The 19,074-nt window shown below is 41.8% G+C and overlaps 1 protein-coding gene across 1 annotated transcript in view; it reads right to left on the bottom strand.

Annotated features, from left to right (window-relative positions):
• frem3 (Fras1 related extracellular matrix 3) overlaps window positions 1-8,826 on the bottom strand; it is a 36,471-nt gene extending 27,645 nt beyond the window's left edge. The window contains exons 1-2 of the mRNA XM_030788145.1: window positions 3,798-8,826; window positions 3,426-3,515 (exon numbers count right to left, since the gene is read on the bottom strand). Coding sequence (XP_030644005.1) covers window positions 3,426-3,515; window positions 3,798-8,826 — 5,119 coding nt within the window. The remainder of the gene's footprint in view (window positions 1-3,425; window positions 3,516-3,797) is intronic.
• Window positions 8,827-19,074: the final 10,248 nt, after the last annotated feature.

Below are 19,074 nucleotides of genomic sequence, written 5' to 3'. Positions count from 1 at the left end.
CCCTGCTTATGCAGTGCTAATGAATTCTGATGCCAGTCCTGGGCAGCCACAGGCAGCTGTGGCAGAGTGTTGGATGGCATTAAAACGCACAGTCTACTGTAGGAATCTGAATTGAAGTGCACATTTAATTCATATGTACAGAGTGGAGGGCAAAGTAAGAATTTCATCGCTTGGGAACGTTTTTTCTAACTGTGCACATGACAGTAAACGTTTTGACTTTGACTTGCATTTGAATTCAGTTACTTCAGGCGTAAGTGTGAACAAGAAATTAGAACTGAACTAAGTTCCACTGAGCTGGGATTGGGCTGGACTGTCAGAGCACTGAGAAGACATAATATTTAATGTGCTTATAGGGCTTGCTTCAAAGGCAATTAAAATAAAACAAAAAAAAACAAAACGAAAAGACAATCTGCAGCAAAGGCCATGTACAAACTTGTACAGGGTTTGGCCTAAAGGGAATCTCTCTGTTGTCTTCTCTTTGCCAGAGAGCACAGGGATATGAAAGGTGACCTCTGATCTCACGTCCTCTTTGACTCCGAAGGGTGACGTGAATATACAATGCTGTCAGAGCCCCCTCTTTATAGATAACTTCCCCCTGGCTCCCGAAATGCCATCGACCTCCAGCTGTCGTCCTGCCAGTGTGCCAGTGCCAGGGAATGCTTCAGTCACTACCACATTCCTTTAAGGGTCGCGCTGGACACACAGTTATCACAGCGCCAGGCAAACGCTTTCTCGTTTTAAACCCCCCCACGTCTTGCGATACGTGCCGTGCTGCGGCGCGAATACACACCTGGAAGGTTGATTACTGGACATAATTAATTCGCTCTGAGGAATTACAGTCCCAGTGATCGAAGTGAGACGAGAGCACTGGATATTAACTGGGATGACTGGAAATGTAACTATCTGGTAACGTGACATGAATTAAGCACCAATGATACACATGATGGCAGTTTAATATTTTTACACGATCTGTTCGATCTCTTATACAAATGTATTAGTAAAGCGAAGGCATGCATCCAATCTGACTAAAACTATACTGAAAATGGTGTTTCCACAAAGGATGAGACAAACACCTGGTTGTCCTGACCACCCTGGTGAATCTAGAGCTCTTCAGACTAAGGGCTTTTACCAAAGGGCTCATGTTTGCTGACCAGCAAAGCTTCTCCCGCCTGTTTGAACACGTCTAACCTGTAACAGGCTTTCTGCCTAATCAGCTAAAGGTTTTTTCCCATTTTATCCCCTTGTCTTGGAAGTATGTGTGTGTGTTCAGAGGGGGTGTAGGTCAAAACCCTAAGGCTTTTATGGTCCATTCAGTGCATAGGCTGTGTGAATACTGGTCAGCAGAAGGAGTGAGATGAAGACCTCTACACCTGGTCTTGATGAGCTGAATGGAATCTCAAACAGTGAGATCACAAACAGAGGTCAAATGCGAGTTTAACTAGAGACCATTGTCTGCCTCTCACGCACAAAGATTATTTACTTCCAGTTCAAACAGGCCATGCAGACTTGGTTCCCACAAGATGCTTAAAGAACATAATGCAGTTCATACTACAGTCCAAATAAAAGCTCTTTTTCTTTCTTTCTTTCTTTCTTTCTTTTTTTTTTTTGGTGGTGATGAAATGAATTTATTTGTGTGCTCTTTGACTGGTGGAATTGGGAGTGACTAACTTGTTTCATTCTGAATGTTAAAAAAAAGAAAAAGGCATTAAACATTGTTTACTGTCCCAGCATATAGACTGCACCAGACTTCAGAGTTCATCTCTGAAAATCACCCAAACTTTGACAAGATGTCCTTTGAAAACTAGATAAATATGTCTATACTATAAATGAGGATTTTTAAGATCTAGTGATATCTTAGCTTTTAACAGTAGCTTTTAATCAGTAACACTTCCTTGTGTTACATCCTAATTACTGAGAAACATGGTTCAAGTTAAAACAAGGTGAAAAGCTATTGGACTGGATACATAATTAGCAAGGGACATGTAGAGACTTGCTAGAAATGTTACGTTCGCACCAAACAAAAAAATGTACAAAAATTAAAAAAAAAATCTGTCACTCTCAAACCCTGATGCATTGATAGTTCTCAATACATCATAATTATAGAACAAACTTGTGCAGCGTGGATCATGTTTCAAAACCTTGGAATATGTTTTGGCGTTTACAGCTGATGCTAAAATAGCAGAGCACTCCACCTGTTATAGTTTGTTACTTTGCTTTGCATTCACTATGTGTGTGTATGTATGTATGTATGTATATATATATATATATATATATCTGTGATGCCGTAAAAGTGCACAGTGTAAAGCTACGTTTGACTGAACCAAGTTAGTTCAACCTATAAAACTATGTATGAAAACGCCTTACGGACTTGATGTGGGCAACATTTGAAAACTTTTCATCATGATATTTTGCAAGGATGGACTTAAAAAACTGCTATCACAACTGAAATCACTTTGGTCATAAAACATAAACGAATTTTTAATGCCTAAGAGCGACTTGAAATGATCATTTGCAATGAAAATGTATCCATCACATTGTTGGGAAACTCTAGAGGAATGGTTCGTATGAAATTCTACCAAAAGTGAATTTGCAAGAATATAAATATGCACAGAGACTGAAATCCAAAGCCTTCCAAGCATGACTTCCCTTGAGGAAATGAGGACCCTACTGGCACTAAGCAGTGTGTGAGATCAGTGTTGACAAGCAAGGGAAAGAATAGTCATTTAAACAGCATGATGTCCAACACATATGTCTAGAATACAAACTGCATCGGTTGAGACAAAACAAGTGAGCAGATGGCAGTTTGGGGCATTGTGACACTAACCCATATTCTAAAGACTTCAAAGAGCTGCTCACTTACAGCGCTCAACAGGCGTTTGTGCTTGGCAGTGACATTGAAACATCTCTGGTCTTTCTAGTCACATGACAGGACCCAGCTATTTTGGTTTTTGCAGGATAGATTTCCAGTGCAACAGACACATTTGGAATACTTGGGAATGACACATTCGGAATAGTTAGGATGCCTGTGTAATTAAAAGTAGCACATGTCATTTTAGAGCGTCACCTGAAACAATATGGAGGATGGGGAAGACTAAACTTTAGGGAAAAGCCATTGTTAGATAACAATGATGTTTGGTAGTCTTTTCAGTGCCTCGGACCCCTCTGTTATCCCCTTTCCACCCTTTGCAATGAGGCGAGAAGTTGTCAGTCATGGCCAACTGGTCTAAGCCTTTATGATGCAAACAGACTCTTGACTGACAGGGAAGCTAAAACCGCTTCCTTAAGCTAAAAGTCTAAATGGAAGAAACTGAAAGAGCTCAGACCCCTGAAACAACAGCAGCAGCTTTTGGGGAAACATGACACTTTAAGTTAATGAGGGAGAGTTAGAGACCAGAGGTAATTTAAAGAAAAAAAAAAGATCTTACCGTTGTCCTCCACAGTGAAATAGAAGATATCACTGGTGGCATTGCTTCCATCAAGCAGCACATAGCAGATCTTCATGTCATTAATATCAGCTATGAGGGACAATGAAAAGTTCTTAGAGAATATATGAAAGAATAGTTTTAAGAAACTTGTGTTAAAAACCTCACAAGCTAAACAAGTCTTGTGAGGAGGATTTTTTTTGGAGGGGGGGCAGATTTTCTTGTCAATATATTTTTAGGCATACATTTACATATATATATATATAATTTTTAAATATTAAAGGGAATGAGAAATGGAAGCACAAAACATGCATTTAATTAAAAAATCTAAGTACCAGTGTAATTATTAAATACAACTATTTATTCATTGCTTACCTTGAGAGAAAGTCTTGACGCTGTCATTTCCTAGAGCAGTGTTCATGATGTATCCATGTAGAGGAGGCTCAGACACTGAAAACTTGAGCACTTTGTTTGGGCTATCCCTGTCTTCAGCTTTCAGTACCTTACTGGTGATCAAAAATCCCAAATGTCCTGTGTGCAGAACCCTTAAGGTGGGTGCAGCTTTGTTGACTGCAATCTGAGGGACACCATTGTCCACCATGTTGATCTGGATGATCATCATCTGTGGCTTGCGTGTCTCATAAACCGTGTCAGGGAAGACGTAAAAGTCTGTGTGGGTCCCGTCTGTCACTGTAAACGAGAAACTGTCTTCGTTGCTTTCGGTTCCGTCGTGTTTGTAAGAAATGAGATTCTCGTTCAGGTCTTGCTTGGTGAAAGTGGTGATTGCTTGGGTGCCATTGAACAACAACTGGCCATGCACTGGGACCTGGGTGACCACGAATCTCAAGAGGTTGTCCGGTGTATCGCGGTCTTCCACAGTCAACTCGAAAGGTGTGATGAGCTTTGTCTCCCCTTCACCCACCACCAGCTTGTTAACAGTCAGGACCGGCTTCTTGTTGTCCACATCTGTGATGGACACACGGAAAGTGCGGAAAACTGGATTGTAGCCATCTGTCACCTCAAACTCAAAACTGTCCATCTTCATTTCATCATCTGAAGTATGGATGTAGTATATCTTGTTGCCAGCCAGTTGTAGTTGAGTAAAAGTGGAGATGGGCACACCGGGAAAATCAGTGCACTCCAGATGACCTCTGCTGGGGGCACGTGTGATGCTAAAGGTAAGATACTCGTCTGGGCTGTTGATGTCGGTAGTGCTGAGCAGGTCAGTTGTCAAGGTCACTTTGCCCCCTTCCTTGAGGGTCACACCTTTGTTTATAACATCAGGGAAGACCATGTCAATGCTGCCGATGTTAATATAGAAGTACCGATCGATGAGGGGGTTGATGCCATCTGTGACATCAAACTTGAGGAGGTCGCGGACGCCCTCCTGGCCCGTGTGAACGTACTGGATCAACTGTTTGTCAATTTCGTCTTGAGTGAAGTTCATTCCAATGCTTATGTTGCCGATGACATCACCACGTTTGGTAACTCTCTGGAGATAACCTTGACTTGGGCCAAAGCGAACAATGTATGTTAGCTCTTTGTCCTCAGAGTCAAGATCCGTGGCTTTGAGAACCCTATTACTAATTGTTTTTGTCTCTCCAATTTCCACTTCCAGGCCATCATTGATAGCCATTCTTGGCGTCTCATCATCAACAGGAATGACCATGATAACCACCTTTTCCTCAACGCTGTGTTTCCCATCACTGAGCCTGATTTCAAAACTGTCTTCTTTTGTTTCAGAGTCATCATGTTCATAGACAATGTTGGACGCTTCCTTGATCTGCTCCAGTGAAAATTTGATAACGGGAACTGTTCCCGTACTCAGCTGCTGCACTATGTTGCCGTGTTTGGGGTTCTTGATGATCTCAAATTCCAGCTCGTCTCCTGGAATATCTGCATCAGCAGCGTTCAGGATGGGTGTGTCTATGACCAAGCTCATGCCCTCCATTACGACAAACTCACGGATGAAGATCTCAGGCTTTTCATCATTGGCCGGCCTGATGACGATGGGAAAAAAGTGGCGTTCTGAGAAGTTTATGCCATCAGAGCAACGGAAGGTAAATCGGTCCTCCACTGGCTCCACTCCTTTATGGATGCTTTGGACATAGTATATGTGACCAAGACTGACGTCCTTAATGCTAAAGGCAGTGATGGCAGTTCCTGCTCTTGACTTCTCCGACCCAGGGGCTGGAGAAATATTTTCAACATAGCCAGATGTTGACTGAACGATAATAGTGCAAAGAATGTCATCGTTATCTGTGTCCATGTCTTCAGCTGTTATATGATCCAGCTTAATTACATTCTTTTCCCCCTCAACTACAATAAACTGTTCCCCAACACTAACGATAGGCGGAATACTGTCCACAGGAAGGATAGTGACATGCACTCTGACCCCTTGAACTTTGTTGCCGCCTACTACCCATTCATCTGACATATCAGAGATGGTGAGGTTAAAGGAGTCATGCACCTTGACTGGACCGATTTCACCACTGGTGTGAGCATAGACAACCACACCATTGATGATGTCTTGTTGGGTAAAGCGCTCGGCTAGGGCGCCATTCACTAGGATTTCCCCCAGTTTGGGTGGCTCCTCCACAATGAAAGTAAGCATTAGATCATCTGTGTCCTCATCCCGACCCTGGATCACGTTGCTCGTGATTTCTGTGGCTCCATTCTCTAGCACATCAATGGAGGCTCCTAGCAGGCCTGCAGGGAGCATTATAGTAGGGACCTCATCATCTACTGGCTTTATGCTGATCTTGATGATAACAGGCACCTCATGGAAGCCGTCACTCACGTCTAACTTAATGACATCGTTGAGAGACTCCTCGCCGCTGTGGATATAAGCCAGCCGACCGCTCTCAATGTCCTCTAGGATGAAGGTCTCCCCTCTAGACATGTCGATTCCTAAATACTGCAGCTGCCCATATCTGGGAATCTGGGTCACAGTGAATATAATGTTCTCAGCTTCTGTGTCCTGGTCAGAAGCATCCAGTTCCTTTTTGGTGATGATGTACATGCTTCTTTCCAGCACAGTGAAACCAGTGTTGGTGATTAGAGGGGGCTTGTTGTCAACAGGCTGTAAGAAAATAGTGAACTCACCATCTACTGAATTCCCAGCTGTGTCTTCCACAGTGAAAGAAAACTGGACCACTTTTGGTGTGATACCCAGTTCCTGGTCTGGCGGTTTATATGCCACCTTGTGGTGGTTGACCTGAGCTTGGGTAAACTCACTTATGATGATGTCAGGGCTGTCAGTTAGTACAATGTCTCCGAGAGGAACTGGATGATTCTCATCTGTGTCAGTGGGAGATGTTATGATGGTGTATTTAAGATCTCTGTCATCACAGTCCAGGTCCGTGTATCGAAGGAACTTCTTCTTGAAAAACGTCAGCTCATATTCTTTGACTGTCATGTGCAGAGTGGTTCCGGGGTAAAGCTCTGGTGGCAGATCGTCCACTGGATGAATCTTAATGGCGAATGTATGTTTTCCAGACTGGTTCGGGGGGTCATTGTCATCTTGGACTGTGAACACAAACTGGTCCATTACTGTGGTGGTGCTGTGGGGTCCAGTATGGCGGTAGAACAGCTTTCCATCAAGAATGTCTTGCTGGAACCACTCTGTTACAACCTGTTCAAACATCTCATCAGTTTCACTGAACTTCCAGGTGGAAGGATCAGCAGGGGGCTCCACCTGCCTAAGAAGCAGCTCTCCAACAGTTGAATATGGCTCTTCTAATATGAATTTAATGGTTGAATCCTCTGAATCGATATCTGTGGCACTCAGAATAAACGGGGAGATCTGCATCATTTCATTTTTGAAAAGCACAATACCTGTGTTAGCATTGATAATTGGTGGCTCATCATCGGTGGGAGCAATTGTAATGGGAAATAAAAATTCCACCTCGTTACTGCCATCTGTCATTCTGAAAATGATGTTGTCACTGTAGGTATCACTTCCGTCATGTTGGTACACAACAATCCCGGCATCCAGGTCGGCAGGTGTGAAATATTTTTTGCGTGACCCTAAAACCGTGAGCTCACCATGTTTCAGGCCGTCAACGACAGTGATCTTGACATCGTCAAGGTTATCCTCATCACTGATTTCTAAATTATGAGAACTAGACAGGGGTCGAGATTGTCCTTCAAACAAAAGTTGTCCAGTGTTCTTAGTTGCCACGGGAGCTAAAGTATTCATGGGCTTTACAACAATCATGAAAGCAAAGGTGTCCGATACAGCCCCTTCAGTATCAACTATTTCAAATTCAATCTGGAAAATTCTCTCTACGTCAGAATCTTCAGAAGGAGGTTTATAAGCTATCTTCAGATCCTTAATATCTCTCTGATAGAAAGAGGTGATGGGCAGATTTTGATCATCTGTGCTGATAATATAACCCTGCTGGTAGCCTAAGGGTGAAGTTATGTTAAAAATCAAATCGTCAGCATCTGATTCAACATCTTCAGCTGCCAGCATATCACTGGTTATAGCTGTCATCACAAACTGGTCAATCTCCATCATCATCATAGCCACAAAGCTGGGCTTTGGTGGCGTATTTTCAGCACCCTCTTTGATTCTAACCATAATCTGGAAATGCTCTTGTTGAATAGTGTTGCCCTCTTTGTCTTGTACCTCCACTAACATGGGTATGTAGTCTCTGTTAGGTGAGTTGGTGGTGGCAGTGTGCTGGTATCGAATGCCTCTCTTAAGAAATTCATCACAATCAATCATCTGGCCATTAACAGAGTTATCAACAAGTTTGCCATACCTGGGAAGACCGCCGGCGCCAACCAGAGTGGTCACCTTGCATGTCGTGACGCCGTCCTCAAAAGCAAACTCAAGTCCTTTCTTGTCAATGGGATTGCTCTGACCATTGAGTTTCTCCACGACCAGAGGCATGTTGCGTGTAAGAATCTCCAGCTGCTGAAAGACCACTTCCACCTCCAGCATGAAGGGGATGATGACAGTGTCTGTCTGAGAGTCATACCTCAGCTGAAGCTTCACACGATCCTTGCTGGGGCTCCGGGACCCGAAATGAGTGTATTTCACTTCCTCGGGCCCGAACGCGCAGGGAAATTTTTTAGGGGTCAGCATTCCGGGTTTCTGGGCCAACGGGTCGTTGTCCAGGACTGTGATGTGGCAGCGGTCCCCCGGCAATATTTCAGTCACCAGGTCGTTGACAGGGTCCAGATACACAGAGCGTCCAAAAGGGACTCTGATCCCATTGTTGGCTACCAAGATTGATTCGGCATTAGGTCCAGATCGTTGCCTGTAGAGGAACGCTGGGTCAAAATCTTGTGCATCCGCAGATGAAAAGCAAGAGCCTAGTGAAAGTAATACAAAGAGGCACTTTAGAAAAGTCTGTGCCTCACGCACCCTTGTCCTGTGCACACAACCAGCCATGTCCACAGCTAGTTGCTGTGCAACTTGGAGAATAATTTGCAAAATGTAAAAAAAAACAAACAAACAAACAGATAATAATAGTAACAATTAATTGAAAAAAAATCTGAGAAATTGTCCAGAGAGAAGTATAAGAAGACACAAGTCCGGTATCTTTGCAGTGTTGATCTTTCCTCTCACTGCAGTATGCCTTTCTCTTTCTCCGTCTCTCTCACTCTCTTTCCCTCCTCCTGTAAGCACACACTCTGTCTCACACACACAGCCCAAATGTACTCCTCACACTGTGGGAAGGCAGGTAAAACTCACCAAAGAGACAGTGACAAGGCAAGACTCCACCCTCAACCTAACAGCTCCCATAGCTAATTTAGGAAGGCACACTGAGCAGCCCCCTTCGGAGCAGCTCTGTCAGCCCCCACCCCTCCACCCCCCCGTCCCTTTCTCTCTCTCTCTCTCTCTCTCTCTCTCTTTCCTCCTCCACAGAGGTACTTAGTGGAGAAAGTCTACTGAAACATAATGAGGTAATTGTCATTCAGCCTTTCTGCTTTTTTAAACTTTAATTAGGAAAAAAAATGCCTCTGTGTTTCTTATCAATGGAGAAGACGTTATAATTTGCATCTATTGTCTTTATGATATTTAAAATCTCCAGAGATTCATTTAGATTTAGAACTGAAGACATTCACCTGTCTGTGTGTGTGTGTGTGTGTGTGTGTTTGTGTGTTTTAAGGAGAGTCACCTTTCATGAGAATGGAATGAGATTATAAGAATTTTTTCTTTTAAATAAATGTTGGATGAAGAAAAGACTTTACAGACTTTATAGCGGCATGCGCCTGTTGCTTCTTCACCATTTCTGGAATAATGAGTCAATTTCTCCACTGCAAAAGAATCTGATACTATTGCTACTAAGCAGTTTGTATCTTACAATATTTACTTACCCATTTATCTTGATCAGTGAATTGAAATTCCTGCAAATAATTAATATCCTGTTGAATATTGACAATAACGCCATCTATTGGAAAAAATGTGTATGTCCCACATGAATACCAGTGACAGGGCTATAATAAGTCACCAAGATGCTCTTGTCATTTGAATATGGAAAAATACTGATGATTATTTATCCTTTCATTGCACTGCCATTTTCCAACCCGTTTACCTGGTACATTATTTTAGATAAATAAAGTTTTGTGTTCATGGTGATGTGTCCCTGATTTATGATGCATTGCTGCATGTTTTTATCACAATTCTTCACAACCCTTTCAGACAATACTTAAAATGAACCAAGATGTTATTCAATAAACAGGCATACCAACATCATGTGACATACATGAGCAATGGAAAAAATGGCAAAAGCTTATGCATCTCACATAAACCCAATGTACTGACAGACACATTACCAATTTGGAATTTAGTATACATGGAGTAGTCATTTAACTTAAACTGAATGTATTAAAAATCCCCCGGGCTACACTGTTGTCCTTTTCCGTTTTCAGTCTTAAACAATGAATCCAAACTGGATCCTGTTTACTTTAATTCACACTTTTGCCAATCAGATCCCTAAAAAAAAAAGTCAAGACACATCTTGCTGACTAATACACACATAAAAAAATAAACTACGATGGGTCTATCAGTGGATGTCAGAGCTGTCACTGGATTGTGAATAAAATTCCGGGTTTACTGACAGGCTGCCTTCTTGTTCACACGCCTGTGCCCTCGGAGGTCACCCCCACAAGGTCGCAATGACACCACCGACCCACTCAGCCACACACAGTGCGCACAATAGCAGCTGTCTGGACAGGTGGACGGAAAGACCGCGGCCCCTGACACAAAGGCAGAAGACTGAGAGACAAGACTATAGAAATCACAACAAGGAAAACGAGAAAAACACACACACACATATATATATATAAAAAAAAACCGTAATTCTGTGCCAAGTACAGAGCGTGCAGTTTTCTGTACTATGAGGAATCTCAGTACAATGACACTGAGGGATTGCCTGTGAATGTTGCAAGTGTAAGTACACAGCCTCTATCAACCCCTGCACAAACTTAAATGTGGGAAGTTTTTCATTTTAGTCCATAAACTGCGCTTTGTTTAAGATTTAATTACACCAGCACTATTCTGACTCCTTTCAGGAGCCCAATAAAGTGAATCCCCTTATGCAGAGGTATCAGTGTTAGAAAGACATGATGCTTGCAATTTGGCAACGAAAGATATTTTTAAAAACAGATATCTTTCAGATACTCAAGATGTGATACTCTGCTATCAGCACATCTTTGATCCAGGGCTGGATTCAAGTGACCCCACACAAACCTGACAGCCCGTTGCCCCATGAGAAATTCCTCTCATATAATTTATTCCTGGAAAGTCCAAATATATCTTCTTTGCGGTTACTGTCACCGGAGTGAGTTTTAAATACGTCCATCGCCACTGGATGGAAATCCCCCATCTCTGACCTGAAGACCGCAGATGAGTTTATCTCCCGATGTGACACATGAGCTAGTTACCAGCACAGCCACCCAGTATCCCATGCAAAATGGTGCAAAAGCGAATGCCCGTCAATGCTTAAAAAGCTCAGAAATGCGGGGCTCTTTCCCATTTTCAAAAGATGGTAGAGGAAAGTTCATAGAGGTTCTCCATCTCTGCTATGGTTTGATGACGCTACACTGAACAAGCAAGAGGAGGTTGAAGCGAGAAATCGGGCAGATATTTGAGAATTACAGCGTACGGGAGACTGTGGTTGCATGCAGATATAAATAATCTCTTTCCATTTATGGAATGTGTTTCAAATAAGTATATGGGTGATGATACCAAGGTGTATATATATATATATATATATATATATATATATATATATACGATTAAAACACTACTAATATTGTTGTTTTGGTCAATGTTTTTATCAGACTTCAATCTTCTATACATTTATTAATACGTCATATAATAATTAATAAGGTAATAAATAACTTACCAGACTGTAAATACATATATTAATATCGATCATATACCTCTTGGTTTGACCCACAACTATTTTGCCATCCATTTAACCATATACTCAAACTGGCGATACCTTCAGAATGGGTTTATTAATAGATTTATTAATAGGTTTTTTTTCTTGGCTCTATAAAATGTTTAGGAAGTGACCTGAGAACCAGTTATTACACATACAGTGTTAGAGCACTCATCCTTTGTGGTGACACTAAATCTTTATAGGAATTGATAGACTGACGCCAACACTCCTTTTGAGCGCCTTAAATACCAGGGAACCAGTTTATGAACTGAACACAGTATGTAAACTGAACAATACATGGGGTGACATGTCTGAGTAATAGAGGCCCAGTATCACGAGCAGGAATATGAGGGACTCTTCCTGTTCTGCATGCACGTGTGTTTAAAACAACGCTGTGCTACCCTTAGCAACGTGCGCGACAAACCCCTCGAATAGCATACGTGGAATACTCTGGATGCCAGCAGCGAACCGCGAGCCCATTTTTAATCGCCCGATTCGTTACTTTGCTAAAATAACTCCCTGTGACATCCCTTCCTCTTGCCCAGTCAAGCACTAAGCATGGACACACACACACACACAAACACACAGTAGTAACCCATGTAACTATAGAAGCAAACAGACCAATATAAATCACTAAATATAACTGCTAACTTTCAGCTATTTCATACATTTCAGCCATCACTTTCAAAAAATATTTGTACATTGTAGTTGTTGGCTATTAGCTGACTGATCGTCTCCACTATTCAGATAGCTTTCAGCCAGTTCATTATTTTCCCCAAATCATTTCAGTGTACCCTCTCTATAAAGCTGTTAGGTTTAAGCTAATTCATGCTTTCTCCTCCACTATTTTAACCTTGTAACAGAATCTCTATATGTTCTGTTGGGCATTCATTCCTTTTCTGTCTGCCTTATCAGAACAGCTCACATCAAGAAAGATTACAAGACAGTACGTATGGTGGCATTCAGTAGCTAGCTTTAGCATGAAGCTAACTTGTCCAGTTGCCTTTGAGAAGTTGACCATAATTACTCAATCCTATTTTTCCTAATTGTTCCTGGATCTCGGTCATTCCTCCTTTAGCCTGAATGGCCTTCGGTAGTTAGGCGAGGTTATATCCTTAATTATGGACTAGTGTAAAAGGAGCAGGCCTGGGAACAGGCCAGGGCATTCCGCCACTTCCACAGTCCAGCAACGGAACACTTTGCACAGACCTGCCTAGCAACAGGGGTCTTAATGACCAATGATGGATAACAGGTAAATCCTGGGAAGATTAGGGTCTTCTAACCCCATCCCCAAACCCATTCACACCAATGTCCCCCAATCATTTAGACCACTCAAGCTAACCATGAACAGATTCAGTGCTGTTAGCCATAGCTGGTCCCTGGATAAGGAAAAACAAACAAACAAACAAACAAAACACATCTTTTATTTATTTGTTTATTTGCAAAAATGTCTGGAACCAAAGAAGAAATCATCATAAAATGATCGACCTACCCATTCATAAACAATCTATCATATCTAGTCGCAAAAAAAGTCACCAAAAAAAAAAAAAAATCTCATCTCATTTATGCAAATAACTGAAGTTCTGAAGTCATTCCTGGCATTCTCCTGCCAGGTTCCTTTATCAGAGTTGAACATCTCCCAACCTTTCATGCAGTGCAGAGCAGTGTTGATGTATGGCAGAATACAGCTGTGGAGGCCACATGCAGACATGCATCACTGTCTGCAGAAAGTCAAACATAACACGCAGAACAGAACAGGCGAATTCTCCAGCCGTCAAACCCACCCCCTCCCTTTCAGGTACAGGTAAAGCACAAGGACCACTGCGCTAACAGACAAACATAGTTACACTGTCAAGACACGGGTCATGTTTCATGGTTGAAACCCGTGTCTTCGCGGTTTTGGAGCGCGGGTGAATTCATTTGTCGGGGCTCGCTGACGGGTGGCATACCCCTGCCGTTCAACACCTGCCCATAAAATTCATCCCGAAAAGCAAAAAGAAAAGGCAGTTTTCAAAAGAGCATGAGATCCCCTGGCAAAGACTTCAATGACCACAAAAGGCCCTCAGTGAAGAGTCCTTGTAAACGTGTTTGGCAAGTAAAGACAAACGGGGTGTTAAAGTTCAGGGAGGCTGACAGAGATGCTTCAGATGGACTGTGGTTTATTGCTATGTTTGTTTAGTTGTGTTGTTGGCTTTAAATAGTTTTTGTTTTTTTCTTTCAGCTGTCCGGAAAGGTTCACCAAGTTCTTTAGCCAAAAGCCCTTGCTAGTTATATTAAACATGTTAACCTGAGTATGGAGTGTGGTTCTTCCTCAAAGTATTATACACAATTCTGGACCAAATCAAAGCCATGCACAGGTTTCGGGTGGAGGAAATATTTACTTGATTCTAAAGGGCAAGAGAAATCAACATGGATTATTTTAACAATATAAAAAAAACAAGGCTGGTGTCATTAACGACAGGGGTGGATATAGTCTGTCAGAACAAATGTTGTATTTATGTATTCACTTATTTATTTATTCATTTTTCATTTCATTTTTCATTTTAATGTGTACTGTAACCTGGTCTATGTGTTGTTTTACTAACTGCTTGTCTGAATTTTTATGTTGTTGTTCTAGTGTATGATGAGCCAAAGACAAATTGGTGGACAATAAAGATATTCATTCATTCATTCGTTCATTCATTCATCCATTCATTCATTCATTCATTCATTCATTCATGTTTTATATTCCGAGGCTTCTCGTGCCCTTGATCCACTGTGTCAGGTGTATTTGTGTGAGGGATGGCACTCAACACCATAAAAGCTGTGGTCTGGTCCTCCAAAAGGATAACAACCTACAAAGACTGTTGTGTGTGATGTTTATGATGCTGTCTTTTAAGTGTGTGATTTTTATAGTGGTACATTCTTTGCTTTTTTTTTTTTTTTTTTTTGGGTGGTGCATTAAGTGATGAATGAATTGTGTAAGATCTTCAGAAAGACTCTTTGTGTAAAGTTTGAGATGGCATAGCGATATTAGGTCAAATGCTTTGCAAAATACTTTCACACAGATTCAAACTCTATGCAAAGTTACCTTTCAGCATTGTCAAAAAAATGTTTATACTGAAGAGTTCCACTCAAATCAAGACAATTTGACATGACATGAAGATTACACACTTTTGTCTTTCTGTCTTTGTTTGATTTAACAAAATCAACACATCTGAGAAATCTCCCCATGTCTTTGCTCAAAGCAAACCACTGCTTGAGCCTCTCACAGCGAAGTCCAGGCCGGGCCGGGGGGTCCGCAGACGTCCAACTGTGAAGCAAAAGCATCCGAACTTTCAGCGTCACCGCGTCAGCCCGTTATCGACCCCAGCTCTCAGAATAACTGAACTGAAGATGGAAAGCAAAACTTTCTCTTTGCTTTCACACACTGCAGCATCCCAACCATGCGCCACTGTAAATATACACAGTGTATAAATAGAGGATCCTGGGATACTTTACCCCCATGGATCAGGCACGAGGGGGGGGGGGTGTTCGGAGAAGGACGGAATTCCGGACGACCCTGCCCACTGGCACTGCTTTTCCATGGCTGTGGTTGTGTCCACATTACTTTCAATCACGTACACACATACATACACACACACACACACACACACAAACACGCACACACACTCTGTCCCCTTTTTCACTTTCAGCATTTCTGTGGTTTTGTTATGGATCAAGACGTACTCTGCATGGTACAGTATGTTGGCTCTGGACGATGTAGCCCTAAGTAAGAACAAGTCCATAGAAACAAGCTCTATTTAGGAACCGGACAGGAATCAGGGCTGACCTACAGTCCTGATTCATAGAGCCGTGTGAGGATTTTAGAATTAGTATTAGAATTAGAATTAGAATTAGAATTTCCGTTAGTGTCTACAGATTGGGCCGTCAAAAAAGTTAAATGTCAAAATCAACACATCATAACTCAGAACTCTACTCTTCTACTCGCTGGGGTTACATCTCATCTTTTACGTCATATATTGATCAGTTATGCTAATTAGTCTTTTTTTTTTATGTGGAACTGTCAAAATATGATCAATGGTAGTGATGCCACCTTCTTTTCTTATTCTTCTATAGCACCGTCTTCATCATCATCATCATCATCATCATCATTTTCTCTTGTTTTTACTTTTTGTTTTTCAATTGGATGAGGATTTTGGCCCATGTGTGCAGATCATCGTCCTGTCCTCTTCTTTGAAAGGGGAATTTCTTCTGTTTGGCGACGCATAATTCCAGTCTTTCAGCACTTATAGTTTTGAGTGTGGACGTATTCGCACCTGGGACGCACGGTCTGTGCACCCTCACTACAGAGACGCAGCACCCTGAAGCAACGACGCCACGGATCTGCTATTTTTTGTTCGGGACACTCATTACGACGATGACTGTTTGAAGAGCTATGCTGAAATGGAAGGGTTTAGTCCTCAGCTTGCCGAAAATTCCCGAACTTTATGTGGCCCCAAATGAGAGTCTGTTTGATCCGGAGCTGCTGATCCCCGCCCAACATCACACCTGCAACGGAATGCCTGCAGCACGCTGTTGATTGGTATTATCATCAACTAAAGACGAGTGGAAAACCTCATAATTTAATACAACTACTAGAACATTTTGTACCTGCCAGTAAAAACACTATTAATGTTTTAAAGGTCTTGTTAAAAATTACAAGGCACTGTAGAGCTCCTTCTGTCCTGACAGTGATAGGACACAGTGATTTGAACAGGGTGTTTGTCATTATTAGTAAAACACATTTGGCTGTAGATCAGAGAGCCCTCTCTTTGGAACACCACGTAGAGATTAGAAAAGGATTAAAAAGAGATTACATAATCCCCAAAGAGACGTTTTGTTCATTTTTTATTTTTTTTAATTACAACAGCAACAACAACAACAACAACATGAGCAACAACAATAGTAAAAACACTAATTTGCTTAGGTTTTCTGCGAGTCATTTAAGTTCATTATACATTCGACTAATCACAAAGGTAGCTTCCAGCGTTTTGCAGGAAGCAGTGTTTCCTCACAGGAGATGTTGAGGTGAAGCCCTGTACACAGCACTAGTGAACGAGACAGTTAGTGAAATGAGCCTGGAGCCAGGCGACACCTGGGAATGGACGCGGACCAGTTGGCATGAGGTCACCAGAGGTCACCAGAGGTCAAAATAAATACAAGGCTTCTCAATGAACACGTAACACACTAGGAAATACAATATCACAATATACACCTGTTAAAGTAACGTTTTTTAGTTTCTTTTCAAAATAAAATTGCAATTTTCACTACGAACTAGTGCTAGTGTTCACTATTTCACTGTCTGACTACTGATGTGGTAACTGTGGTGATAGGAAACGGGGTACGTTATATATCTCTAGGTGTTACACTTCATTATCATACATTATCAACGATGCATAGATTTCAAATAAGCAGAGAGAAGAATGCCAGCAACAATATGTCTTCCAAAGTTATGTGAGGAATTCCAGATAATCAAAAAAAAAAATATATATATATATATATGAAAACACACAGTTTATTCACAAATGAATAAATTAGCAAGTTGCAATCGTAAAATAACTCATGTTCTCAGTCACTAATTGTAATAATAACTCACTGTGGTAATGGCTGCACATATGTATCACCCTAAGTTAAACATATACACCAAACTGAATGCCGTAATGGGGTATGCATGAGCTTCAACCTGCAGTTATGATGCACACTTTCAAATCTACACACATTTAAAGTTCACACTCTATTTCCAGATCATACAAATATCACTCATAATATCTAGAAATCTGTCTAATATACAGTGTATGTTTGTGTTAGCATGCGTGTGTGTGTCTGTGTGTGTGTGTCTGTGTCTGTGTGTGTGTCTGCGTGTGTGTGTATGAGAGAGAGAGAGAGCGTGTGAGTCTGTACTTCTGAAACTGAAAAGTGTGAAATATAGGAAACAACTGTTAATTATTCAAAAACAGAAACATAGCAGATATTCACAGCATTAAGAGATGATCGGATGGAAAAATGAGAAGATGTTTGCACATTGCTCTGCCGTTTAACCGACTTATTCCTGTGCTTCACAGGAAAAACCAGTGGACTGAATCAGTGGTTTCATCTTTGATCTGAAAAACAAATAAAGAGGAAAGATATATAAATGATATTAAGATGAGACTCTATGTTCCAGCACAGTAAGAACCAGCGTGTTAATGCTACAGCATTCCTGCTACACAAGACTCAAAGAAAGCACTTTGCGCTGAATCAAATTTGAGCAATCTGCGCTGACACTGGACAACAGCCAATGGTTCTTCAGCAAACTGAAAGTGGGCGTGGCCTAAATGCCAAAACACTGTTTGAAATGGTTAAAATGAATGTTTGTGCTTTGTGCTTTGTGCTTTGCACTTTGCCCTTTGCCGCTGACCTCCTCTCCACAACATCTGTTTGACAGAGGAGAAAAGTCACAATAAATAATCGATTGATGTAATTTACAAAAGACCTTTTAGGCTACACCCCCCCCCCCCCCCCCCACAGCTGGGCTACCTAATTTGGAATGAGTTCAGAGCAGTAGCTTTTGGTAGGTAGGTAGGTAGATAGATAGATATTTACCCATGGAGCGACATGGTTACTGAGTAGCTTTTAGAATTGTGTTGTTTCAAAACCACCTCTTCTGTTTTACTTGCCCATAACTATACATGCTGAAAGCACCTAATGACAACATGCACACAGGTAACAGAACACAGGGCCCATTCACTGGGTCACATTCAGGTTTCAGCCTGACCCCTGACCCTGCTCAAACAGAGAGAGAGAGAGGCAGAGAGAGAGAGAGAGACACAGAGAGAGAGACAGAGAGAGAGAGAGACAGAGAGAGAGAGAGAGACAGAGAGAGGCAGATAGAGAGAGACAAAGACAGAGAGACAGAGACAGAGACAGAGAGAGAGAGAGAGAGAGACAAAGGCAGAGAGAGAGAGAGAGAGAGAGAGAGAGAGACAAAGAGAGAGAGAGGCAGAGAGAGAGAGAGAGACAGAGGGAGAGAGAGGAGCCAACAGGCTGAGATAGCGATCAGAGACAACCCCCCCTGATCCGCGGTGAAGCGAGGCCATGCCACTGACAGACTGGACATTCCTCTGGGGATTCAGAGAGTGGAGAGAGACCAGTAACACTAATCTCATGGCAACATTCAAGCAACCCATCACAGAACTTCATTTTCATTAAGACCATCACACAGAGAGAGAGAGAGAGAGAGAGAGAGA

The sequence above is a fragment of the Chanos chanos genome, chromosome 11, assembly GCF_902362185.1.
Source record: "Chanos chanos chromosome 11, fChaCha1.1, whole genome shotgun sequence".
In the NCBI taxonomy this organism is placed as follows: Eukaryota; Metazoa; Chordata; class Actinopteri; order Gonorynchiformes; family Chanidae; genus Chanos; species Chanos chanos.
Note: the sequence above shows the minus strand (reverse complement) of the source record. Positions and strands in the feature narration are given on the sequence as shown.